The sequence below is a fragment of the Pantherophis guttatus genome, chromosome 7 (genome assembly GCF_059756535.1).
Source record: "Pantherophis guttatus breed Tessera chromosome 7, ASM5975653v1, whole genome shotgun sequence".
Taxonomy (NCBI): domain Eukaryota; kingdom Metazoa; phylum Chordata; class Lepidosauria; order Squamata; family Colubridae; genus Pantherophis; species Pantherophis guttatus.
In genome coordinates this window covers 42795705-42817004 of record NC_142069.1, presented here as the reverse complement: position 1 = coordinate 42817004, position 21300 = coordinate 42795705, and the positions used below count along the sequence as shown (strand labels likewise).

The window sequence follows — 21300 nt, the reverse complement described above, 5'->3', positions numbered from 1 at the left end:
GATTCATATAATGTGTTTCTGTGTGTGTGTGTGTGTTTTAAGAACAACAATTCTGCTGTACAGACTAAAGCACTGAATCATTTGGAGATTTAGCATCTTTCTTCAGCATTCAAGGCCCTCTAGTGCCAGCATCAGAAATTGCAATGTATTTGTATAAACCAGAGCCCAATGATTCCTATGCATTAGAATTACATTTTGATCAAGCAGAAGCAATTATCGAGCTTTGTTCAGATAATTATAGGTACCACACTGTCATTTCCTTCTTTGGCTTTTAATGTTTTTTCTTTAATTTCTGACAGCATATTGCAATGTTTTATTTCCTTGGATTTTTTCATTTATACTTACACAGAACTACCAAGTTACTTTATCGTTCAATCCTATTGTGTTGACGTTGATACATGTTCCAAATGCAAAGCGGCTTATTCCCAAATAAGTATGAAATGTATTTTAATATTATCCTTTCACTGCTCAATTGTCTGGCAACCATAGAACACGTCATCAGTTAAACTCTGCATCCCTAGTCAGAATTTAAACAGAAACCCCCTTTCTTTCTCAGTTCCATATTTCCTTACAATGAATTATCAGTGCTGATTCTTAGCTTTTTCCATTTATCCTTATCTGCTGTCCAATCTCTACATATGACCTAACACCGAACCTATTATGTTACAGCTCACCATTCACCCTCCTAACTCTTACATGTTTACTAGACTAGGTGAGTCTACTGAGACAACTAGGTGAGACAACAATTGGCCTTTCAAGAACACAATAAATGTTGCTTCTTGTAGACACAGTAGTTAAAGAAAAGAAGCAACATTTCTTTTAGTCTTCACACTAGCAAAGAATAAACATAGAAAAGCCCACTCCAAATGCTACTTCGTATTCATTTTTAAAAAATGGCTAAGTTCTGCTTAACAAACAGAAGATACAGAAGCTATTCATAAGTAATGTATTTAAGCAATTAGATTTGTGAAGCATCTAATTGCATGTGACATAGGCCAACTTTTTTTTTTTTTGGTCCCGCTTTCGAAGTCTTCGCTGGCAAGTTCTCAAGAGACCACCACTTCCCATCATTACTTTACAAACAGCTCATCCTTTAATGGTTTCTTTTTCATGCTGACTAAAGATGTGGCAGGAAGCCACTGTTACTAAATATATTCATCTCTCTATCTGACAGTCCTGACAGTACAAAGCAACTTGTATGACAAGGAACCATGGTAAATGCAAACAGCTAATATAAGCAAAAAGATATTCCTAATCATTAGCCTGATGGCAAACAAATGATTTTTAAAAACCCTGTATAATTGTAAAACAGAAGCTTACATTGAGCTTCTAAGTATAAGCTGAAAATTCGATTTTTTGATTATCATGGTTAAATGGAATATAATTTTTTTTAGCATGAATGGGGAAGGCTAAGTTTTAGGAATGCTTTTGTCCAGATGAAAGCTTGTACTTTTTAAGTGTTAAGCTAGAACAGGAGTGCCCAACCTGCAGGCTATATGGCCCTAGACAGCTAGTAATGCAGCCCCATAAGATTGTAAACTTTTAACATTATTATGTGATTTGTATACATTAACTATATTACTTGTTTTATATGTGGCCCAAGGTAACTCCTCTTCACTCAATATGGCCCAGGCAAGCCAAAAGTTTGGACATCCATGATCTAGAGACAAAACAAACCACTCAGGTTTTATAGATATTTCTGTGTATTTCAAGTCTACATCTTCACACAGCACCTAGTATCATGGCTAATTTGAGATTTTGACCATTTTAAAAGAATTAATGTCCTGAACCTCTTCTTCATCTGAATACTCACATTATACAATTAGAGTTAGTGCCTTTGTTGAATATATTGCTTCTGGTACATACTCATTGACTTAAAAACAAAATAAATGGTGTTATTGCAGAATGAAAAATCCAATTTGCTTTACAGTAGTTCCCAAAAACCAAAAAAGAGGTTTGTACATGAACACTATGGCTAATATAACAATACATAACACATAGAAAAAATGTAGGATCCACTCCATCATACATAGATACAACATATATAGGAAATAGACTACATGTGATGCCAAAATTTTACTAGTAATGTCCAACATGTCATGTGAAAGAACATGCTACGATATAAAAGTATGATTTTTAAGATCCTTTTTTGATACCACTTTCTATATCTTAGTTATTGTTTGGCACACATACAGAATGCAAGTTATTCTTTTTGTATCATTTGATTATTTCAATAAGGTTTAACAAGAATAAAGGAAAATATTTTATTTCATTTATATCTTTTCTTCTAAGACCTTATTTCTTTTAAAATGTGGGGATTTCATTTTACAGTGCCTTATGATTACTTTGCACCAGTGGTGGGTTTCAAATTTTTTTACTACCGGTTCTGTGGGTGTGGCTTGGTGGGCGTAGCTTGGTAGACGTGGCAGGGGAAGGATACTGTAAAATCTCCATTCCCTCCCCACTCCAAGGGAAGGCTATTGCAAAATCCCCATTTCCTCCCGATCAGCTGGGACTCGGGAGGCAGAGAATAGATCGGGGCGGGGCCAGTCAGAATTTTTACTACCGGTTTTCCGAACTACTCAAACTTTCTACTACCGGTTCTCCAGAACTGGTCAGAACCTGCTGAAACCCACCTCTGCTTTGCGCTGAGTGTATGACTGGCCCAACATTATCCAGTCAGTTTCCAAAAATGTAAATGGACTTGACCCTTGCTCTCTGCACTCCTAGTCTAAAACTTTTAGCCATTCTGTCTTGCTCTATAAAACATTCCCATTCCTGTTGTTAATATTCAGAAATGCCTTTTTAAATATTATTATATGTAGAAAAACGTTCTGCTTGCACAAATAAAATCTTTGATTCAAGATTTGAGTCTTTGGAATATTCTCATGTGGGCCCACATATGACCATTTATTTACAGATTCTGCAGTTGTGTAGCATCATTCTCATAACAATCTGGATTTAACTCATGTTTCTAAACTTGTTGTAAGGCTCTCCAATTTAACATACTTCCAAATATTTTGCATTTGTGTAATTGTTTTTGATTTCTCCTGTCACAAGCAGATGAAATGGGTAACACGATAGCAAGAATCATCTCAGTAATACTGAACTGGTTTTAGAACAAAAGGATGTTATACCCATACAGGACTATTCATTCTCTTGAAATAGGCATTGTAGGCAAATGGACTATAATGGAACATACATCTTAAAAGAAAAATTGTGCTGGAAAAATGATATGATGATATCCTCAACCAAATTTCATATATCTATATATTAATTCCAAATTTCTTTTGAAAAAACATTACAGTGGCCTCACCTGCCAAACAAACAACTCTATCCTCACTGTATATTCTGTGAACCATGTTCCCCCAACAGTAGATAATTTGTTAATCCAGTATTATTATACTCCAATCCAGGCTCTTTTCTCAGTGCCTTTTAAAGCTTGAAATGATGTTAAGGGGTAAATTTGGTATCAACTAATGAGTCTCCTATGTCTCATTTCCTAAAACCTAATTCTACACAAGAAAAGAAACCCAATATATTTGGACCACATAGCACTACTACTTTGAAGATGCTTCAGTAACCTCTGGGAATAATTAGAACTGCAAAATATAAACAATGTAAATATTAAGAGCCAAGTCACTAAATTAAAATAATTAGTGCATAAGATGCAGATGCATATAAACATGTAATCATGTCCATGTTTTTCAGTCATTGTGGTTGCTCCAACAACTGCAGCTTGGTTTATACAATATTTCTGATATAACTGCATACAGTAATTATAGATTCTGTTCAGTTGGTTGTCCTTGAAAGTATTTAGTGGCCTTTTCAAAAATCATTTATTGTGACTGACTCATGACATTTTTTTATAACATATAAAAAAATAAACTCAATTATTAATGACTAGTATAAACAGAACATTCAAGTTCCCGTATAATTGCAAACAGTCCATAGTTCACCTAACATACAGATTTATGTACCATATATATACATTTGACTATCTGCATCTTAATGTTACAAACACAAAATTTGTGACATCAACATTATTTCTGACAGAAATATAAAAGTCATAACATTTTTAAAAGCAAGAATAATAGAGAAATATAATAATAATATATAGTACAGAGTCCATTCTTTCAAACATTTCAGGAAGGGAGAGAGACATTCAACAGACTGTTCATGCAGGTTTTCCTTATAGTGCAGCAGAAGACATCAAAATGAGTCAGATTAAAGGCTCCCTTATATATAAAGATTGTAACATTTATTTATTTATTTATCAATCAATCAATCAATCAATCAAATTTACATGGTCACCTATCTCACAAGAAGTGATTCTGGACAGTGTATAATAACAATAAAAATAAACATGGCAAACAGTCATATTTAATATATACACACAGATAAAGTTCCCAGTTGAAACAATAGCATAAAACAGGGGTCCCCAACACCTGGGCTGCAGCCCAGTACTAAGCATTGAGCCTTTTGGAATTGGGCCATGGAAATGGCAGGTGAGCACATGCATGCATCCCCACTCGTGGGAGCAGTGGGTGAGCGCATGTGCATTTGCATGAATGGCGTGTGTGTGTGGAACCATCTCTTTTGCTCCCCCCACCCCCCACCAGTCCACAAAGTTGAAAAGGTTGGGGAACTCTGTCAGAGAATAAAGGTTCTGTTTCTCTGGCTGTCTACATCTAAACTCTCTGATAATCTCAAACAGAGAATGAAGAGTATGGGGCATATATAAATCTGAGGGTTTTTCATTTAGCATTTCCATCAAAGGGAGACAATCTCCACAAGGCAGAACATAAAACTAAGCTAGAACTTGATTGTGTGAAATCAGGTTTGAGCCTCTAGAGCAGGGGTGTCAAACTCGCGTCATCACATTGTCATCATGTGACGTATCACAACTTTTTCCACCTTGGCTAACACAAGGGTGGCCAGTGCGTGATGCATCCGGCCTGAGGGCCGTGAGTTTGACACCCTGCTCTAGAGATTACACCCAACACATGCAGCATTCAGACTCAGAGCACAATGTGACGTTCAAAAAATGACTATATTCAATTAAGGTTCTATTAACTCCAAAGATAAGAAGTCTTACATGCACACAACTGGGATATATGTTATCAACTGGGATACCATCAAGTCCTAACTGTAAATATTATTTAGACTCCACCTTGAATAGAAAGGACAAAGAATTGATGTAATAATGTAATCTTCACTGCATTTATTACATGTGCCCTTCAGGAAGTAGTATTTTGAAAAATAACTTCAAAGTATTTGTACATTCTTACCTGTTCAATATTATGACAGCTGATTTGCCAATTACGTTTGATTTTCCTTCTAATAGAATCCTCCTTAATTCAAGTGTTTTAAAGAACAAAATAGCACCATGTAGAGCCCAAGGAAGGGCAATTTTGGAAGGTAAAACATAGGATCAGAAATAGTTTGGATATATTTTAAAGTTCAACAGGCAAGCTATAGCACAGTTTAGCATTAGCTTTCTGGAGTTCTCTTTAATAATATACCATTATGTAGCCAAACCATTGAGCTTGTATGTCTGAACTGTTTCCAATCTTTCCTTTGGGTATCCTTCTTCCTTACTTCTGCCTTGCATTGACTCTTTCCAAGATTTCAAATGAAAAATAACCAGGGTGGATTTGATTTAAATCGAGTGATTTAAATCACAATTTAAATCATGATTTAAATCACTAGTAAAAAGGCTTGATTTAAATCAACTCGATTTAAATCATAATTTTTAAAGAGCAACTGTCATCTCTGCTACTCCTTTGACCCACTGTTGACTCACCGATAGTCCTGGAGTTGCAGAATATACAGCCTCATGCTACATAACTAAGCTCCATTTCATGCTGAATAAACTAAATTATTTATGTATCTTAAATAGAAAACTATCTTACGATAGATTTTTACCCCAAAATTTTTTTATTAAAATAAATTCGATAAAAATCAAAAAAATCCGGTTGGCGAGCTGCAGCGACATGGTGCTGAGTGAGTGATCGCTACTCCTCAACACCGCCTGTCACCACGTTTTGGGGATCCCTTCGGGGGCGTGGGACCTGGAGAGCCCCGCGGACAATAGAGAGAGTCAGGTGAGAAAGTGAAGCGCAAGCACTTCTCGCAAAAACCGGGCGGCTCTGTCAAACCAGCGTGAGTGAGTCAGCCTCTCAATGGCTGACTTGAAGCTGTGGTAGCTGACAACTAGAAGGAAGCAAGGAAGATCAGAGGTTGCAGTGGCGTGATCGAAACTTACTTTTCCTGCCTATGTGGATTTGAACATCAAAAAGGGGTCGGCGTAGACGAGCGCGAGGGGCTCAGAGTGGAAACGAGTGGCGCCGGAGATCAAAGAGCAGTTTGCTAAGGCACAGAGCTTGTCTAGCCGGCGCAGAAAAGGAAAGACTGAGGACGCTGAAACTGCCTGCGTAAAAAGAGGTTTGGTGGACACAGAGAGCAAGGAACATATAAGAACTCAGAAAAATTTTGTTCCTCATTTGCTGGCCATAGCAGGAAGGTGAATCAAGCTGAAGATCGGACCTTACTTGCCTGTACCAGAGAACAGGAAGTGCAGCCATTAAAGAAGCCTGACAGAGCAAAAACTGAAAAGGACAGGCATAGAGACAATCTAGCTGCGAGATTTATCGTAGAGCTTTGGCTGTGGCTAAGGAAGGATTGGAGGAGATTGATGACTGAGTGGGGAAAAAAAAATCAAAATCAAAAAACTTTATCTTTGTGGAAAATACCATTTGTCCCTTATTGCAACTTGATAGCTTTCTTCTTTCTTCTTTTTACTTTTAATAACGCTGTCCTTAACTTCCTGACCTTCTGCATAGTAATAGTGTTATTAATAAGAACTGTTAATTTTTAGGTTATTTAAGTCTTGACTTTCCTTGCTTACAAGATATACTCTTATATAGTGTTATTTGATTTGCATTCATCTAATTAATTAATTAATTATCTAAGTATACTTACTTATATCTATAGTAACTTTGCATATTTTATATATTAACTTATTAATATTTAGTAATATAAGAACTACAGTATTTAGCTAATTAATTCATTGGTATATAGTCATATAGGAGTTTGAAGGAAAACAATTTAAATCTTTTCTAAAAATTATTTAAAAACTATCGTTATTTAAAATTATCCTAAAGGGGAAAAAAAAAAAAAGAAGAATATAAAATATTTAGCTAACAGTGTTTGAGCCTCTAGATACTCTTTTCCCAGTATCCTGATTGTTAAAACTACTATTACCAGCAAGAATTGTAAATATATCCATAATTTTTTTTTTCTTGGGCCAGATATATATATTATATTTTCAAGCAATGGTATTTTAAATTCCTCTATATTGATTCCGCTGTTTAGTATCTATAGTACTTAAAATTATAATTGTATCTATAATCAAGTATTTAAAATTCCTATATATAGTATTTATAGTATTTTAAGCATTTAAGAGTACAGCTAAATTAATTGATACACTGATTGTGAATTGTTGATTAATTGATATATTGATTGTCTAGTATTGAATTGTCTAACTTATAACTGCTAAGCCAACTTAATACATATTAACGATATATTGAATATAAGGTATTGTTGGGAAGAGATTTAGACCCCTTTATAGATATTGAGTGATTGTCCACTAGAAAATTAGCTTTATTCATCCAAAGATTTATAAGAAATAATTTGATATAGAAATATATATATATATATATATATATATATATATATATATATATATATAAAAGATAACAGAGGCGCTAACTGGCGAATGAGAATTTGGAGTAATATTGATAGGATAATTAGAGAGCAAAAAAAAATCCTGAAAGAAATGACAAGCATGTCATCAACAGTGGGGAAAACAGGAAAAAAGACTCCCTCTAATCCCACCATCGCTACAACCTCTCCGGCAACACAGAAATCAACAGAAGGCCTGGCAATGCAAACTCTGCAAGGGTCGTTAACCTTGATTCAAGAAACGATGATGGCAATGCAGGAAAAATTGTTAAATAACCATGTTGAATTAAAATCAGATATACATGCATTGGACCAGAAAATGAATGAAATCCAAACATCAATATTCAATAATGAGCAACGAATTCAAAAAGCCGAAACAAGAATTGACCAAACCGAAAAGAAATTGGATATCGTGGACCAAGCATTAACAAGTCAAAATAAAGAGTTAGAAGATTCAAAAATCAAAAAAATCCGATTTAAATAAAAAAAAATCCGATTTAAATCAAAAAAACCTGATTTTTTTTATTTTTTTTAAAAAATCATTGATTTTTATCCACCCTGAAAATAACTGATAATCATCCATTTAAGACAATTTGAATTGAACTACAAAATACTTATTTAACTAGTCTTGATGTTATTAGGACTTTGACTGAAGATAATCCTCTCTTTAAAGGCCTTAGCAAACTGAATAAACTTATTTCTGGCAAATCTTCAATTCAAATGGAAAAGCAGAACTGAAAAGCATTTATTATGCTAAGACACTACAGGTAGTCCTTAACTTACAACCACAGTGGAGACCAAAATTTCCATTGCTAAGCAAGATAGTTGTTAAATGAGTTGTGCCCTAGTTTACAACCTTCTTTGCCACAGTTAAACAAATTACTGCAGTTGTTAAGTGAATCATCTGGTTCTTAAGTGAATCCTGCTAAATTACTGTATTTATCATATCTTTAAGTCAGGCAAATAATAGATGATCATCTCCCTTGCCTAATGGAGGGAGATAAGACAAATCCTTTTTTTTTTTTTTAATTAAACTTTATTGAGATTTTCTTTTAAAAAAAAAACAAACAAAAAATAAAGGACAAAAACAAAAGAGAAATAAGAGGAAAAAACAAACAAACATTCAAACAGTAACATGAAACAACATATACATAATATAGCTTTTCAATTTGTATCGGATGTGCAGTGTTTTAACTATTTCCATAAATAATACTTGGTGACATTTTAACTCACTTTTAACCATTATTTAATACACCTTTAGATCTTTCTTTCATTCTATCATGCAACCACTTGTACCACCTTTCCCACACCATATAGTAAACTGACTTTTCATCATTTAATTCATAGGTTAATTTAGACATCTCTGCGCACTCAAGTATTTTCTTAATTGTAAGCTCTTCTGGTGGTTGAATTTTCTCTTTCCAATACTGTGCGTATGCCAATCTAGCGGCTGTAATTATATGGATCATTAAATGCATCATTTCCTTTCTATATGGCTTCTTTATTATTCCCAGGAGGAAAATCTCTGGTGTTAATGCAATATCTTCATCAGTTATTTCATATAACCATCTCCTAATTTTATTCCAGTATCCTTTTGCTTCCGGGCATGTCCACCACATGTGAAAGAAGGTGCCTTGACCGTGGCCACATTTCCAACAATTGGGATGTATATTGGGATATATCTTCGCTAGTCTGGCCGGGGCTAAGTACCATCTATGAAACATTTTGTAATGGTTTTCCTTATATGTCACCGCTCTAGTCAATTTAAGATTTCTGTTCCATGCCTCCTCCCATTCCCCAAAATTTATATTGCGCCCTATATTTTTCTCCCATGCAATTATTTGATTCTTCGTGACATCTTCGAACTTGTCACCGTTTAATATATAATTGTATAATTTTGCCAGAATCTTTTTGTTTGTTCCCATCAAGACTTTATCCAGTCCGTTTGATCCCAGTTCTAAACCATATTGTTCTTTGTCTTTCTGATATCTGGATTTTACTTGTGCATAAGTCCACCAATCTAAAGTTATTCCTTGCTCTCGTAAAATATCATTTGGTTTAAGCCACCCTCTTTCGTCTAGGATATCTTTATATCTGCCCATTTTCTCCCTCTCCCACCTATTTGGGTGGGTCAGGGCCTCCATCGTTGAGAGCCAATTTGGGATTTTTTTGTAATATTTTTGCCTAATCTGGGTCCATGTTTGTATCAGGGAATCTCTAATTTTGTGTCTATGAAAATGTGTCTTCCTTTTCTTCTCCGTTTCCCAGATGTGGGCGTGCCAGCCTTTTTGCAGGTCATGGCCTTCTAAGGTAAGAATTCTCTTATTTTCCAGGGTGATCCAATCTTTTATCCATACTAGCTTGGCTGACCTGTAGTATGTTTCCCAGTCCGGGAGTCCAAATCCACCTATGTCTCTTTTGCCCCTTAAAATTTTAATGGAAAATCTCGGTTTTTTCCCCTCCCATATGAATTCTCTAATAATTTTGTCTAGTTCTAAAAAGAATTTTTTATCTAAATTTATGGGTATATTTTGAAATAGAAATAATATTCTGGGGAGGATGTTCATCTTAATTGTGGCTATCTTGCCCAAAAGTGATAGTCTTATTTTTTTCCAGCAATCTAGGTCTTGTTTTATTTTCCTGATTAGGGGAATATAATTATCGTCTTTCAAGGTCGAACATCTTGATGTAATCCAAATTCCTAGGTATTTAATTTTTTTGGCAACCTGTAATCCTAGTACTTCTTCTATCTCGTTTTTCTGGCTCTCAGTTGTGTTCTTGATCAATACTTTGGTTTTGGTTTTGTTCAGTATGAAGCCTGCCACCTCTCCATATTTACTTAATTCCTCCAATACTTTAGGTCCCGATTCTATAGGGTCTTCAAGGATTAGGGCTACATCATCCGCAAATGCTTGCGTCTTGTAAATCTCCTTTCTGATCTGCAATCCTTTTATTTCATCGTTAAATCTAATTTTCCTTAGAAGAACTTCTAGGGCCAGAATGAACAATAAAGGGGATAGGGGACAACCTTGCCTTACTCCCTTACTAATTTGGAATGTTTTAGTCCTATCCCCATTCACCAAGATACTCGCCTTTTGGTTATTATAAATGGATTTAATCATCATTTCAAAATTTGTTCCAAATTTCATCATCTCAATTTGTTTATTCATGAATTTCCAATTTAGATTGTCAAATGCCTTTTGAGCATCGACAAAAATCAGAGCCATCTGTTTTCCAGGGTGTTCCTCATAATACTCTAGCGTGTCTAGTACAATTCTCATATTATCCCTAATTTGTCTCCCCGGTAAAAATCCATTCTGGTCTTTATATATCCAATTATTTAAGATCTTTTTCATTCTTTCGGCCATTATGCCCATGAATAATTTGTAGTCCGTATTTAGGAGCGAGATTGGTCTGTAATTTTGAATTTGTTTTGGGTCGGCACCTTCTTTCGGCACAAGTGTGACATGCGCCTCTTTCCATGACTCTGGAATTTTGTGGTCTAACAGTGCATCATTAAAAATTTCTACTAATTTCGGTTGGAGTATTTCTTCTAATTTTTTATATATTTCCCCTGGAAATCCGTCAGGTCCTGGCGCTTTATTATTTTTCAATTTGGAAAGGGCTATTTTTAATTCTTCAATTGTGATCTTTCTGTTAAGCATTTCTTTCTCATCATCAGTTATTTGTGGGAGCTCTGCTTTTATCAAGTATTGTTCTATTTTGTCATCCGATATCTCCTCTTCTTTATATAGGGATTCGTAATATTCTCTCACCCTATCCCGTTTTTCTTCCTCGGTAATCAATAATTTGCCCTTAGAGTCTACTAAAGTATGAATTATTCCCCTTTCATTTTCCTTTTTTAATTTATAGGCCAACCACCTCCCCGATTTGTTGGTATTCTCAAAAAGATATTGTTTCGTTCTTTTCATTCTTTGTGCCAACTCTTCTTGCTCCATGATGTTTACTTTATGCTTCCACATCATCCAATTTTCTTTGGCTGCTTCATCTTCTGGATTATCTTGGAGTTTTCTTTCTGATTCTCCTATATGATTTAAGTACTCTTCCAGGATCTTCCTTTCTTCTTTATTTTTATGTGCAATATATGAAATCACGACTCCTCTCAGATAGGCCTTCATTGTGTCCCAAACTATTGCGCGGGATATGCCTTTGTTTTCATTTTCCTTGAAAAAGAAATTTATTTCTTCTTTAAATTTTTGTATACAGTCTTTGTCGCCCAGTAGTTTAGCATTAAACCTCCACCTCCGTTGGTATTTTCTCTGGAGAGACTTCCATCTGATTTCTAATGGATTATGATCAGCCCAATCGTTTGGGTTAATTACTGCAGTTTCAATTTCCAACCCCAAATTTCTACTGGCCCATGCCATGTCAATTCTGGACCACGACTTTTGTGCATTTGAAAAGAAGGTATATTGCCTGTCATTTGGGTGCAGGGTACGCCAAATATCAATTAGATCTAATTCATCGACTAACTCAAAAAATGCTCTCGGTAAGTTTGTCCTTTTATTTTTTTTAACTTTATTGCTCTTATGGTCCTTCTCCGGATCTACAATGCCGTTAAAATCCCCTATCATACAGATTTCAGTATATGCCATTTTCACTAATTGTTCATGCAGTTTCTTAAAGAATTCTCCCTGTTTTTTATTCGGGGCATAAATGCCCACTAATAATACCTTGGAATTCCCTCTCTTAACTTCAATCATAAGGATCCTACCCTTTGTATCTTTAAATTTCAATTCTGCTTCAATTCCTTTTTTTACGTAGATAGCCACCCCCCTCTTCTTTTTCTCTGCCAGCGAATCAAATGTTTGACCAAATTTTTTATATTCTAAACATTTACTTTCTTCTTTTTTTATGTGCACCTCTTGTAAACACATTATATCAACATTTTGTTTACCTAGTTTTGTTAATATTCTTTTCCTCTTTTTATAATCATTTAGTCCATTGACATTTACGGATATTAACTTCAAGCCATTCATCTCTAAACCCCTATCTGATTACTGGTTCTTGTTTATTTCTTACGGCCCTTACTGGTCTCGCTTTCTTCTCTTTGGCTTCTCCTTCTTCTTCTGTCTTCTCCTCTACAGTTGCCTCGTTCGTGTTCTGTTGATGTAGGGCTTCCTCCTCCACTGCTGCTATTTCTAGATCTTCCTTACTCCCCTGCTCTTCTTCCGCGCCTCTTAGCTGGTCAAGGAAGTCTTGTGCTGTACTCAGATTTTCTATTTTAATTTTTCTTCCTTGCCAGGTTATTAGCATCCCTTCTGTGAGAAGCCACCTGAATAGTATCTTTCTTTTGTTCAACTGTATAGCCAAAAATCTATATCCCTTCCTCATCTCCCGGACTCTTCTTGGTATCTGTTTTAGGATTATTATTTCTTTTCCTCGATATGTAATCTGTTCGTCTCTTGCCATATTATAAAGAGTATCTTTAACTTTTTTCCGTGCGAAGCGGATATGAACTTCTCTAGGAAGCTTGTTCCTTCTTGCATAGTTAGTCTGGACCCTATATACGTCGTCCAGCTCCCTAATTATTGCCTGTTTGTCTTGGTGAAGTGCATCAGCTATCAGCTCCGTCATTTTTTCTCCTAGGTCTTCCTCTTTGTCCTCAACAACATTCTGAAATCGCAAATAAAAGGAAGCCCGGTCCATCTCCAATTGGATTATTGTATCTTCTATCTCTTTATTTTGACTGGTTAGTGCTTGATCCACAATGTCTAATTTCTTTTCAGTTTGGTCTATTCTTGTTTCGGCTTTTTGGATTCGTAGTTCATTATTAACTATTGATGTTTGGATATCATTCATTTTCTGGTCCAATGCATGTATATCTGATTTTAATTCGACATGGTTATTTAATAATTTTTCCTGCATTGCCATCATTGTTTCTTGAATTAGGCTTAATGATGCTTGCAGAGTTTGCATTGCCAGGCTTTCTGTTGATTTATGTGTCGCCGGAGAGGTTGTCGCTATAGTGGGGTTAGAGGGAGTCTTTTTTCCTGTTTTCCCCACAGTGGATGCCATGCTTGTCATTTCTTTTAAGATTTTCTTTTGCTCTTTAATTATCCTGTCGATGTTACTCCAAATTCTCATTCGCCACTTAGCGCCTCTATTATCTTTTTTTTTTTATATATATATATATAAATATATATTTGTATATCTATATTACTATATCTAATTTTCCCTTCTAAATTTGTAAACAGGTATAGCTAGTTTTCCGGTGGGCAGTCAATATCAATATCTATACGATGATTCTAATCTCTTCCTCACAATATCTTGTACTCAGAATGTTATTTAAATATATTTGATGTTAAATTGGCTTAGTAAATATAAGTTAGACAGTTCAGTACTATACAAATCAAAATATCAATTAATCAGCAGTTCACAATCAATATATCAATAAAGCAATTAATTTGACTCAATATTATACTTTTTAAATACTTAAAATACTATAAATACTATAAATAGAAATTTTGAATACTTAATTTTAAATACGATTATAATTATATAATTATAATTTTAGATACTATAAAAATACTGGTAAATACTATAAATGCTAAACAATTAAATATATATATAGAAAGATTTAAAATATCAAAACTTAAGAGTGTATTATATTATCTAGTCAAGAAGAAAAAAAAAAAAAGAAGTCAATTTATCAAAGTATTTACAGATCTAATAATCAGGATACTGAAGACAAATTATCTAAAGGTTCAAGTGTTGTTAATTTAATTTTTTTTTTTTTTTAATATATATATATATATATATATACTTATTATTCCTTTTTGGGATATAGTCTTTTTTGCCCAGTCTCTGATCTTCTATAAGTCCTCCAGGTTCAGCACTCTATCGTATTCTTGCTGCCAAACTGTCCACCACTGGGCAGGCTATTCCTCCGTCAAGTCACTCTAATGGCTGAGCTTCCTGTTCAGTGCAAAAAAGAAAGCCAAACTCGATCCACCCAATTTCAGCCTCCGCTGGGTCTGCTTGTGTTCACAGTAAAAAAAGGAAATAAGTGCTGGTCTTAAATTTTCTCACCGATCCTCTCTGGCACGCACACTGTCAGTACAATTTTCTTTCTTATTTCGATGCCGGCTTGTCGGGCTCTCTCTCTGCCGGAATACACAGGAAGCTTTCAATCGCCGCTTTTCTCATCTGTAAGGCTCTCCCGCCCGATTTCGCCGACCCCTTTCCTGATGTCCTCTCTCCTCAATGCAGGAAAGGTGTGTATCGATCCACACTGCAGCATCCGATCTCCCTTGCTTCCATCTGGTTGCTGGTTACCACAGTTTCGCGTCAGCCATTAGTTTGGCCGACTCACGCGTGCTGGGTTAGACAGAGCCGCCCGGTCTTGCGATCAGCGTTTTGCGCCCGCTTTCACGCTCACCCGGCTCGCTCTCTCGTCCGTGGGGCTCTCCGGGCTCCACGCCCCTCAGGGGGTCCCCAAAACACGGTGACTGATGGTATTGAGGAGCAGCAGTTACTCACTCACCGCCATATCGCCGCGGGTCCACCCTGAAAATAACTGATAATCATCCATTTAAGACAATTTGAATTGAACTACAAAATACTTATTTAACTAGTCTTGATGTTATTAGGACTTTGACTGAAGATAATCCTCTCTTTAAAGGCCTTAGCAAACTGAATAAACTTATTTCTGGCAAATCTTCAATTCAAATGGAAAAGCAGAACTGAAAAGCATTTATTATGCTAAGACACTACAGGTAGTCCTTAACTTACAACCACAGTGGAGACCAAAATTTCCATTGCTAAGCAAGATAGTTGTTAAATGAGTTGTGCCCTAGTTTACAACCTTCTTTGCCACAGTTAAACAAATTACTGCAGTTGTTAAGTGAATCATCTGGTTCTTAAGTGAATCCTGCTAAATTACTGTATTTATCATATCTTTAAGTCAGGCAAATAATAGATGATCATCTCCCTTGCCTAATGGAGGGAGATAAGACAAATCCTGAATACAAGATTCCATTATACAGGCTAACTTAAGTTACCTGTTACCACCAATGTGGCACCAGGTTAGATTACTGCAACACGCTCTACATGGGGCTACCCTTGAAGAGTGTTCGGAGACTAGAGTTGGTCCAGAATGCAGCTGCGTGAGCTGTCGTGGGTGCACCTAGATACACCCACATTACACCAATTCTCCGCGAGCTGCACTGGCTTCCTACTGGTCTCCGGGCACAATTCAAGGTGTTGGTTATTACCTTTAAAGCCCTACATGGCTCAGGGCCAGGCTATCTTCAAGACCGCCTTCTACCGCATAGCTCCCAGTGACCGGTAAGATCCCACAGAGTTGGTCTCCTCCAGGTCCCGTCAGCTAAACAATGCCGGCTGGTGGGCCCACGGGGGAGGGCCTTCTCTGTGGCTGCCCCAGCTCTCTGGAACCAGTTACCTCCTGAGATCCGGACTACCCACAACCCTACTGGCCTTCCGTAAAACGGTGAAGACCTGGGGGCAGGCCTGGGGCCATTGATCTCGCTGTTGCGATCTTGTGAGATCCGGCCATGAATGGTGTGCATGGGCTTTTAATGTTTTTTAAATGTTTTTTAATAATTTTCCTATGTTCTTTGTTGTATTATTTTTTGCTGTAAGCCACCCAGAGTTCCTTGGGAGTTGGCCGGCATAGAAATTTGATAAATTTGATTCGAAAGTTCGATTCAACACTCTATTATTAAATATAGGAAATACTCCTCCAGTTTATACTAAATATCTTGAATCCAAAGTTGAAGCTCCAGAGAAAACAAATAAATTGATAATCTTACTGCAACAATGTCTAAATTTAACAGAACAAGCCAAAGATTAACTGGTCTGATGGCTTTAATTTGGCAATACTGGTCTTCCAACATTCACCTAGATTTGAAGCATGCATTTCCGCACACGTTTACCCATGGTTGGTGAAGCCACTGTCTTCTCAAACAAGTTTTCTGGGTCTGCATAAGACACCGAAATTAAGCTAAGCATACCCGATTGGTTTCCCACAGCATAATATACTGAAGCGTAACTACACGTGAATACAATCTATCCATATCTTTGACAGCCACTTCTTCATGTTTAAAATGCGTGGATAGAAACCACCTGCGCATTCCGACAAGGAGCCCCACCCACAGAAACGAGAGCTGGAAGACAAAACAGAAGCCAGAGCGGCTGCCGGAAAGCGCGGCATCGCGCTTCCGGAAGTGACGATAGCCTTTTTCGGCCGAGCCGGCCCCTGGGAAAGTTAGTTGGGAAACCCTGTTCTTTCTTTCGCTGCTGCTTTTGCAGAAGGTGGGTGGGAGTCGCTCTCGCTCGTCCAAGCTTTGCCCGCGGGGGGTGGGGGGTGGGGAGAGTGTCGGTCTGGTCACTCACTTCCTTTGTCGGTTTATCTTTCTGTCTCCTTCAGGCACCATGCCGGCTAAGGGGCCCCTCCAGAGCGTTCAGGTTTTCGGCAGGAAGGTGAGGCTCGCGTGGTTGTTCGAACGGGCCTAACTCGTCTCCTGTTCCGCCATAAAAAGCCGAGAAATTGAGGGGGCAACGGGAATGTTCTTGTTGCCCGAAAGTTGCCTTGGCCCGCCCGGCTTTCCGGCGCTGAAAAGTACCCCTCGTTTCTCATTTTCTGTGCGCGCAATGCCACTCCTCCACAGCCACGTTTTCTTTCCACTTGGGATTTGGCCTAAACCTGGGCGAAGGAAAACGGGCTTCCTTGGCGCTTTCTCTACTCCTCGTGCGGGGCTTTAACTGCGGCACGTGCGCTGGAAGGGCGGATAAGCGGTTCGACGTGTTCTGGGGATGGGGCTGCGTGGGGGGTTGAAAGAGGGTACCGCAATTCCCGCCATCCTTTGCCGTTAACCAAAATGACTGCTACCATAGGAATTGGTTGCTTATCTTTCGTGAAGACCCATTCTAACCAGCTCCCAGATTAGGTAGGTAGGTAGGTAGAAAGAAAGAAAAAGAAAGAAAGAATGAATAAATTAATTCTTTATTGGCCAAGTGTGATTGGACACACAAGGAATTTGGTGCATAGGCTCTCAGTGTACATAAAAACAAAAGATACATTCGTCAAGAATCATAAAGTACAACACTTAACGATAGTGATAGGGTACAAATAAGCAATTGAATCATACTAGGAAACTATAAATCGTAAGGATACAGCAACAAGTTAACAGTCATAAGTGGGAGGAGATGGGTGATAGGAATGATGAGAAGATTAATAGTAATGCAGACTTAGTGAATAGTTTGACAGTGTTGAGGGAATTATTTGCTTAGCGGAGTGATGCCATTTGGGAAAAAACTATTCCTGTGTCTAGTGGATCTGGTGTGCACCAATTCATGTTCAAATACCCAGTGTCGCCCGAAGGCATAATGGATGGCAAACACATTTAACAAATAATACATAAATGTTTGGCATAAGCTCAGTGGCTTTGCAATAGAATGTACTTATCTCAAAAATTTCTCATTTCATCTTGTAATCACTGGATTCCTTTTTTTTTTTTTTTTTTAGTTTCCTATCAGTTGATTGACAATTGCATCTATAATTTAGGTTTCTTGCTTCATGGCAACAAAAAGTGGGATAGATAAAACTTTCCGTTGATTGGTTTCAATAGCAAGATATATATACAGTGATAATTAACAGTGATGTATGTAGTGGAATATTCTGGTTGTTTATATTTTTTGCAGTGCTGATCTGTCTTAAATGCTATAACTTTGCCTAATATTTTTATTACCAAACCAACCCTCATTTAGAAAACTGCTACTGCAGTTGCTCACTGCAAAAGAGGAAATGGGCTTATTAAGGTGAATGGAAGGCCTCTGGAAATGATTGAACCCAGAACTCTCCAATACAAAGTAAGTTATTTTCTATGTAAATATAATATATTTTGTGACTATGTATAAAGTAATAACTGTTTCCTATAGTTTTTTTCCCCTCTTCTCTTTAAAGACTTATAGTTCTGGTAAAGGGAGAGTGAAATTCAAGTGGGTTTGAATTGTTCCTTGATAAATATAGTTAACGGTTTTGTAAAACTCTTTTATCTATGTTATTCAGAATCACCTGCCTTGTCATTAAAGTTCCAATGTTTTACATGCATTTTTGGAGAACTAGGCAAGATTTATATTGATGTTTGCTTGAATGATTTCTGTCAATAGTACTGTTTAATCCTGGTATTCAGTACTTTTGTGCTGGAATACAGTAATTGAAAGCTGTAAAGATTGAAAGCAAATGAAATGGTTCTATTTGTTTCTGTGTCATTGCATGCAAGTTAGTTGTAACTCTTGGAGGAGTTATTTAAGGATACTCTGTTGAAATATAATGAAATCATTGGGTGAATTGTTAAGATAGCGAGATATAAGTTTCTTGGATGAAAGCAGAATAGTTACTATAATTTCACTTGGTGATGTAAAAATAGTAAATTCAAAGAATACTGATAGCTTATATTCTATAAATCTAATGTATGTTTACTCAGACATTTCTGCCTTAAATGGGAAGCTTGTTTAGGATTATAACTAAATGCTTTTTCTTTCCCAGCTGCTTGAACCAGTACTTCTTTTGGGCAAAGAGCGCTTTGCAGGAGTTGACATAAGAGTCCGTGTGAAGGGTGGTGGTCATGTGGCCCAAATATACGGTATGAGCAGCTCATTTTACAGCAGAAAAGTATATTATTAAATGTATCAGCTATCCAAATATAACAACATGTATACTTGTAAAATCTGTTATCGCCTGTATTAATCAGTTTCTAATCGGATATTTCTAGATGTATTTTACTGATTGATAGTCAACCTGATTTACAAGTTTAGAGAAGTCTGCTATATTGTATTTGGTGTTTTGCTCTGTAGCAGATTATTGCTGTTTATCATTGTTTATACATATGTATAGATACCAGAGAGCCAGTTTGATCTAGAGATTAAACCAGGAGACTATGACTTCTGCTTGAAACTTTAGCCATGAAAGCCAGCTGGTCACTTTAGACCAGTCACTCTCCACCCAACCCACTAGTAGTTGTGGGGAAAAGAAGGTGGGTTGGAAAAGTGAGATACAAATAAATACTAATGTAAATCTGAAGTATTGCTCCAAAGACTCCACAGTTAAAATACCTGATTTAACTTTTACCAGCAACATGCAGCATTTTTGTTTCAACTTAATATTTTATTTTACTTATTTCTTCTACAGCAATTCGGCAATCTATTTCCAAAGCACTGGTGGCTTATTATCAGAAATGTAAGTTTTCATTAACTTTATTTTTTGCTGCTTTTCATCCCATTCATGTATACTTAAGCCAATATTGACCATATAAATTAAGTGCTTCTTGAAAGATTTTATTTCTGGATGCTTCCTATAAATTACCCTTTCTGAGCAATATTAGAGGACTAATTATAAACAATAGCTTCAAAGTCTAATACAGATGTTTCATTTTTCTCAAGATGTTGATGAAGCTTCTAAGAAGGAAATAAAGGATATCCTCATCCAGTATGATAGGACCTTGTTAGTTGCTGATCCTCGGCGTTGTGAGTCCAAGAAGTTTGGTGGACCTGGTGCTCGTGCACGTTACCAAAAATCCTATCGTTAAAAGGAAACTTTTTGTCTATTTGAAATAAAGGATAAAATTTAATAAATAACCTGTGTTTCTGAGAACTATATTTCAATCTGTTTTTGTGAGGTTTAAGGGGAATGCTTCATATGTATGATACAGAATGCATCCATGATTAGAGTCAGTGTCAAAATTATATTAGTTTATTTCAACTTCTGTCTTAGTGCAGTCTTAAGGGTTTACTCAACATGAATTATAACTTAATTAGACATAAAAAAATACAGTTCCATAAAAAAATATAGTAAATTGGGCTAGCACTTAATATTATCTGGTGTGAATAAAAAATATGTCCTATTTCAGTTTCTTTGGCTTCACTTCAGCTACATTGCAGACATTTCAGAACAAAGTCCTCCATTCAGTGGATGCTGTAGATTGTGATCCTAAACTCAATAGTAAATATTTTTACCACAGTGTAACAAAGCATATATGGAATTCTGGACAGTAGTAAAATAGTAATTAACTTATAATTAGAATTACTAGGTTTTGTTTAATTTTGTTAGTTTTGTATAATTTATTTTCAAATTACAGAAACATCTAATGTCTCCCATACAATCTCCCATGTATTGCAAGATTCTGTATCTACCAGATACTAGTTTGTAGTGTTAATAGATTTGCATACAAAGTTCTCAGTCCTGCCTATAATTCCCTCTATAATGAAAAAATAATATTTAAACACACGGGGTGAGCTTCCGTTACTTGTCCCAGCTTCTGCCAACCTAGCAGTTCGAAAGCACATAAAAAATGCAAGTAGAAAAACAGGGACCACCTTTGGTGGGAAGGTAACAGCGTTCTGTGTGCCTTTGGCGTTTAGTCATGCCAACCACATGACCACAGAGATGTCTTCAGACAGCATTGGCTCTTCGGCTTTGAAACGGAGATGAGCACCGCCCTCTAGAGTCGGGAACGACTAGCACATATAATAACTAATTGGGCTTTTGAGCACATAGCAATAAGGTCAAGT

The 21300-nt window shown here is 36.5% G+C and overlaps 1 protein-coding gene and 1 long non-coding RNA gene across 2 annotated transcripts in view; one reads left to right on the top strand and one right to left on the bottom strand.

Moving 5' to 3' along the window:
* The window catches only part of LOC132712600 (uncharacterized), a 41811-nt gene extending 24925 nt beyond the window's left edge, over nucleotides 1-16886 (bottom strand). Inside the window, exon 1 of the long non-coding RNA XR_009623245.2 lies at nucleotides 16630-16886. This is a non-coding gene — a long non-coding RNA (uncharacterized LOC132712600). The remainder of the gene's footprint in view (nucleotides 1-16629) is intronic.
* A 45-nt stretch (nucleotides 16887-16931) lies between these two features.
* RPS16 (ribosomal protein S16) lies at nucleotides 16932-20367 on the top strand. Its single transcript, XM_034402737.3, has 6 exons — nucleotides 16932-17043; nucleotides 17159-17211; nucleotides 18499-18600; nucleotides 19280-19376; nucleotides 19922-19969; nucleotides 20173-20367. Exons 2-6 carry the CDS (start codon nucleotides 17164-17166, stop codon nucleotides 20316-20318), a joined length of 441 nt encoding a protein of 146 aa, XP_034258628.1. The 5' UTR covers nucleotides 16932-17043; nucleotides 17159-17163; the 3' UTR covers nucleotides 20319-20367.
* The last annotated feature ends 933 nt before the right edge of the window (nucleotides 20368-21300 follow it).

Coding starts and splice junctions, on each gene's coding strand:
- RPS16 (XM_034402737.3), top strand. CDS start 17,164: ATGCCGGCTAAGGGGCCCCTCCAGAGCGTTCAGGTTTTCGGCAGGAAG. Junction 17,212..18,498: donor TTCAGGTTTTCGGCAGGAAG/GTGAGGCTCGCG, acceptor ACCCTCATTTAG/AAAACTGCTACTGCAGTTGC. Junction 19,970..20,172: donor GGTGGCTTATTATCAGAAAT/GTAAGTTTTCAT, acceptor ATTTTTCTCAAG/ATGTTGATGAAGCTTCTAAG.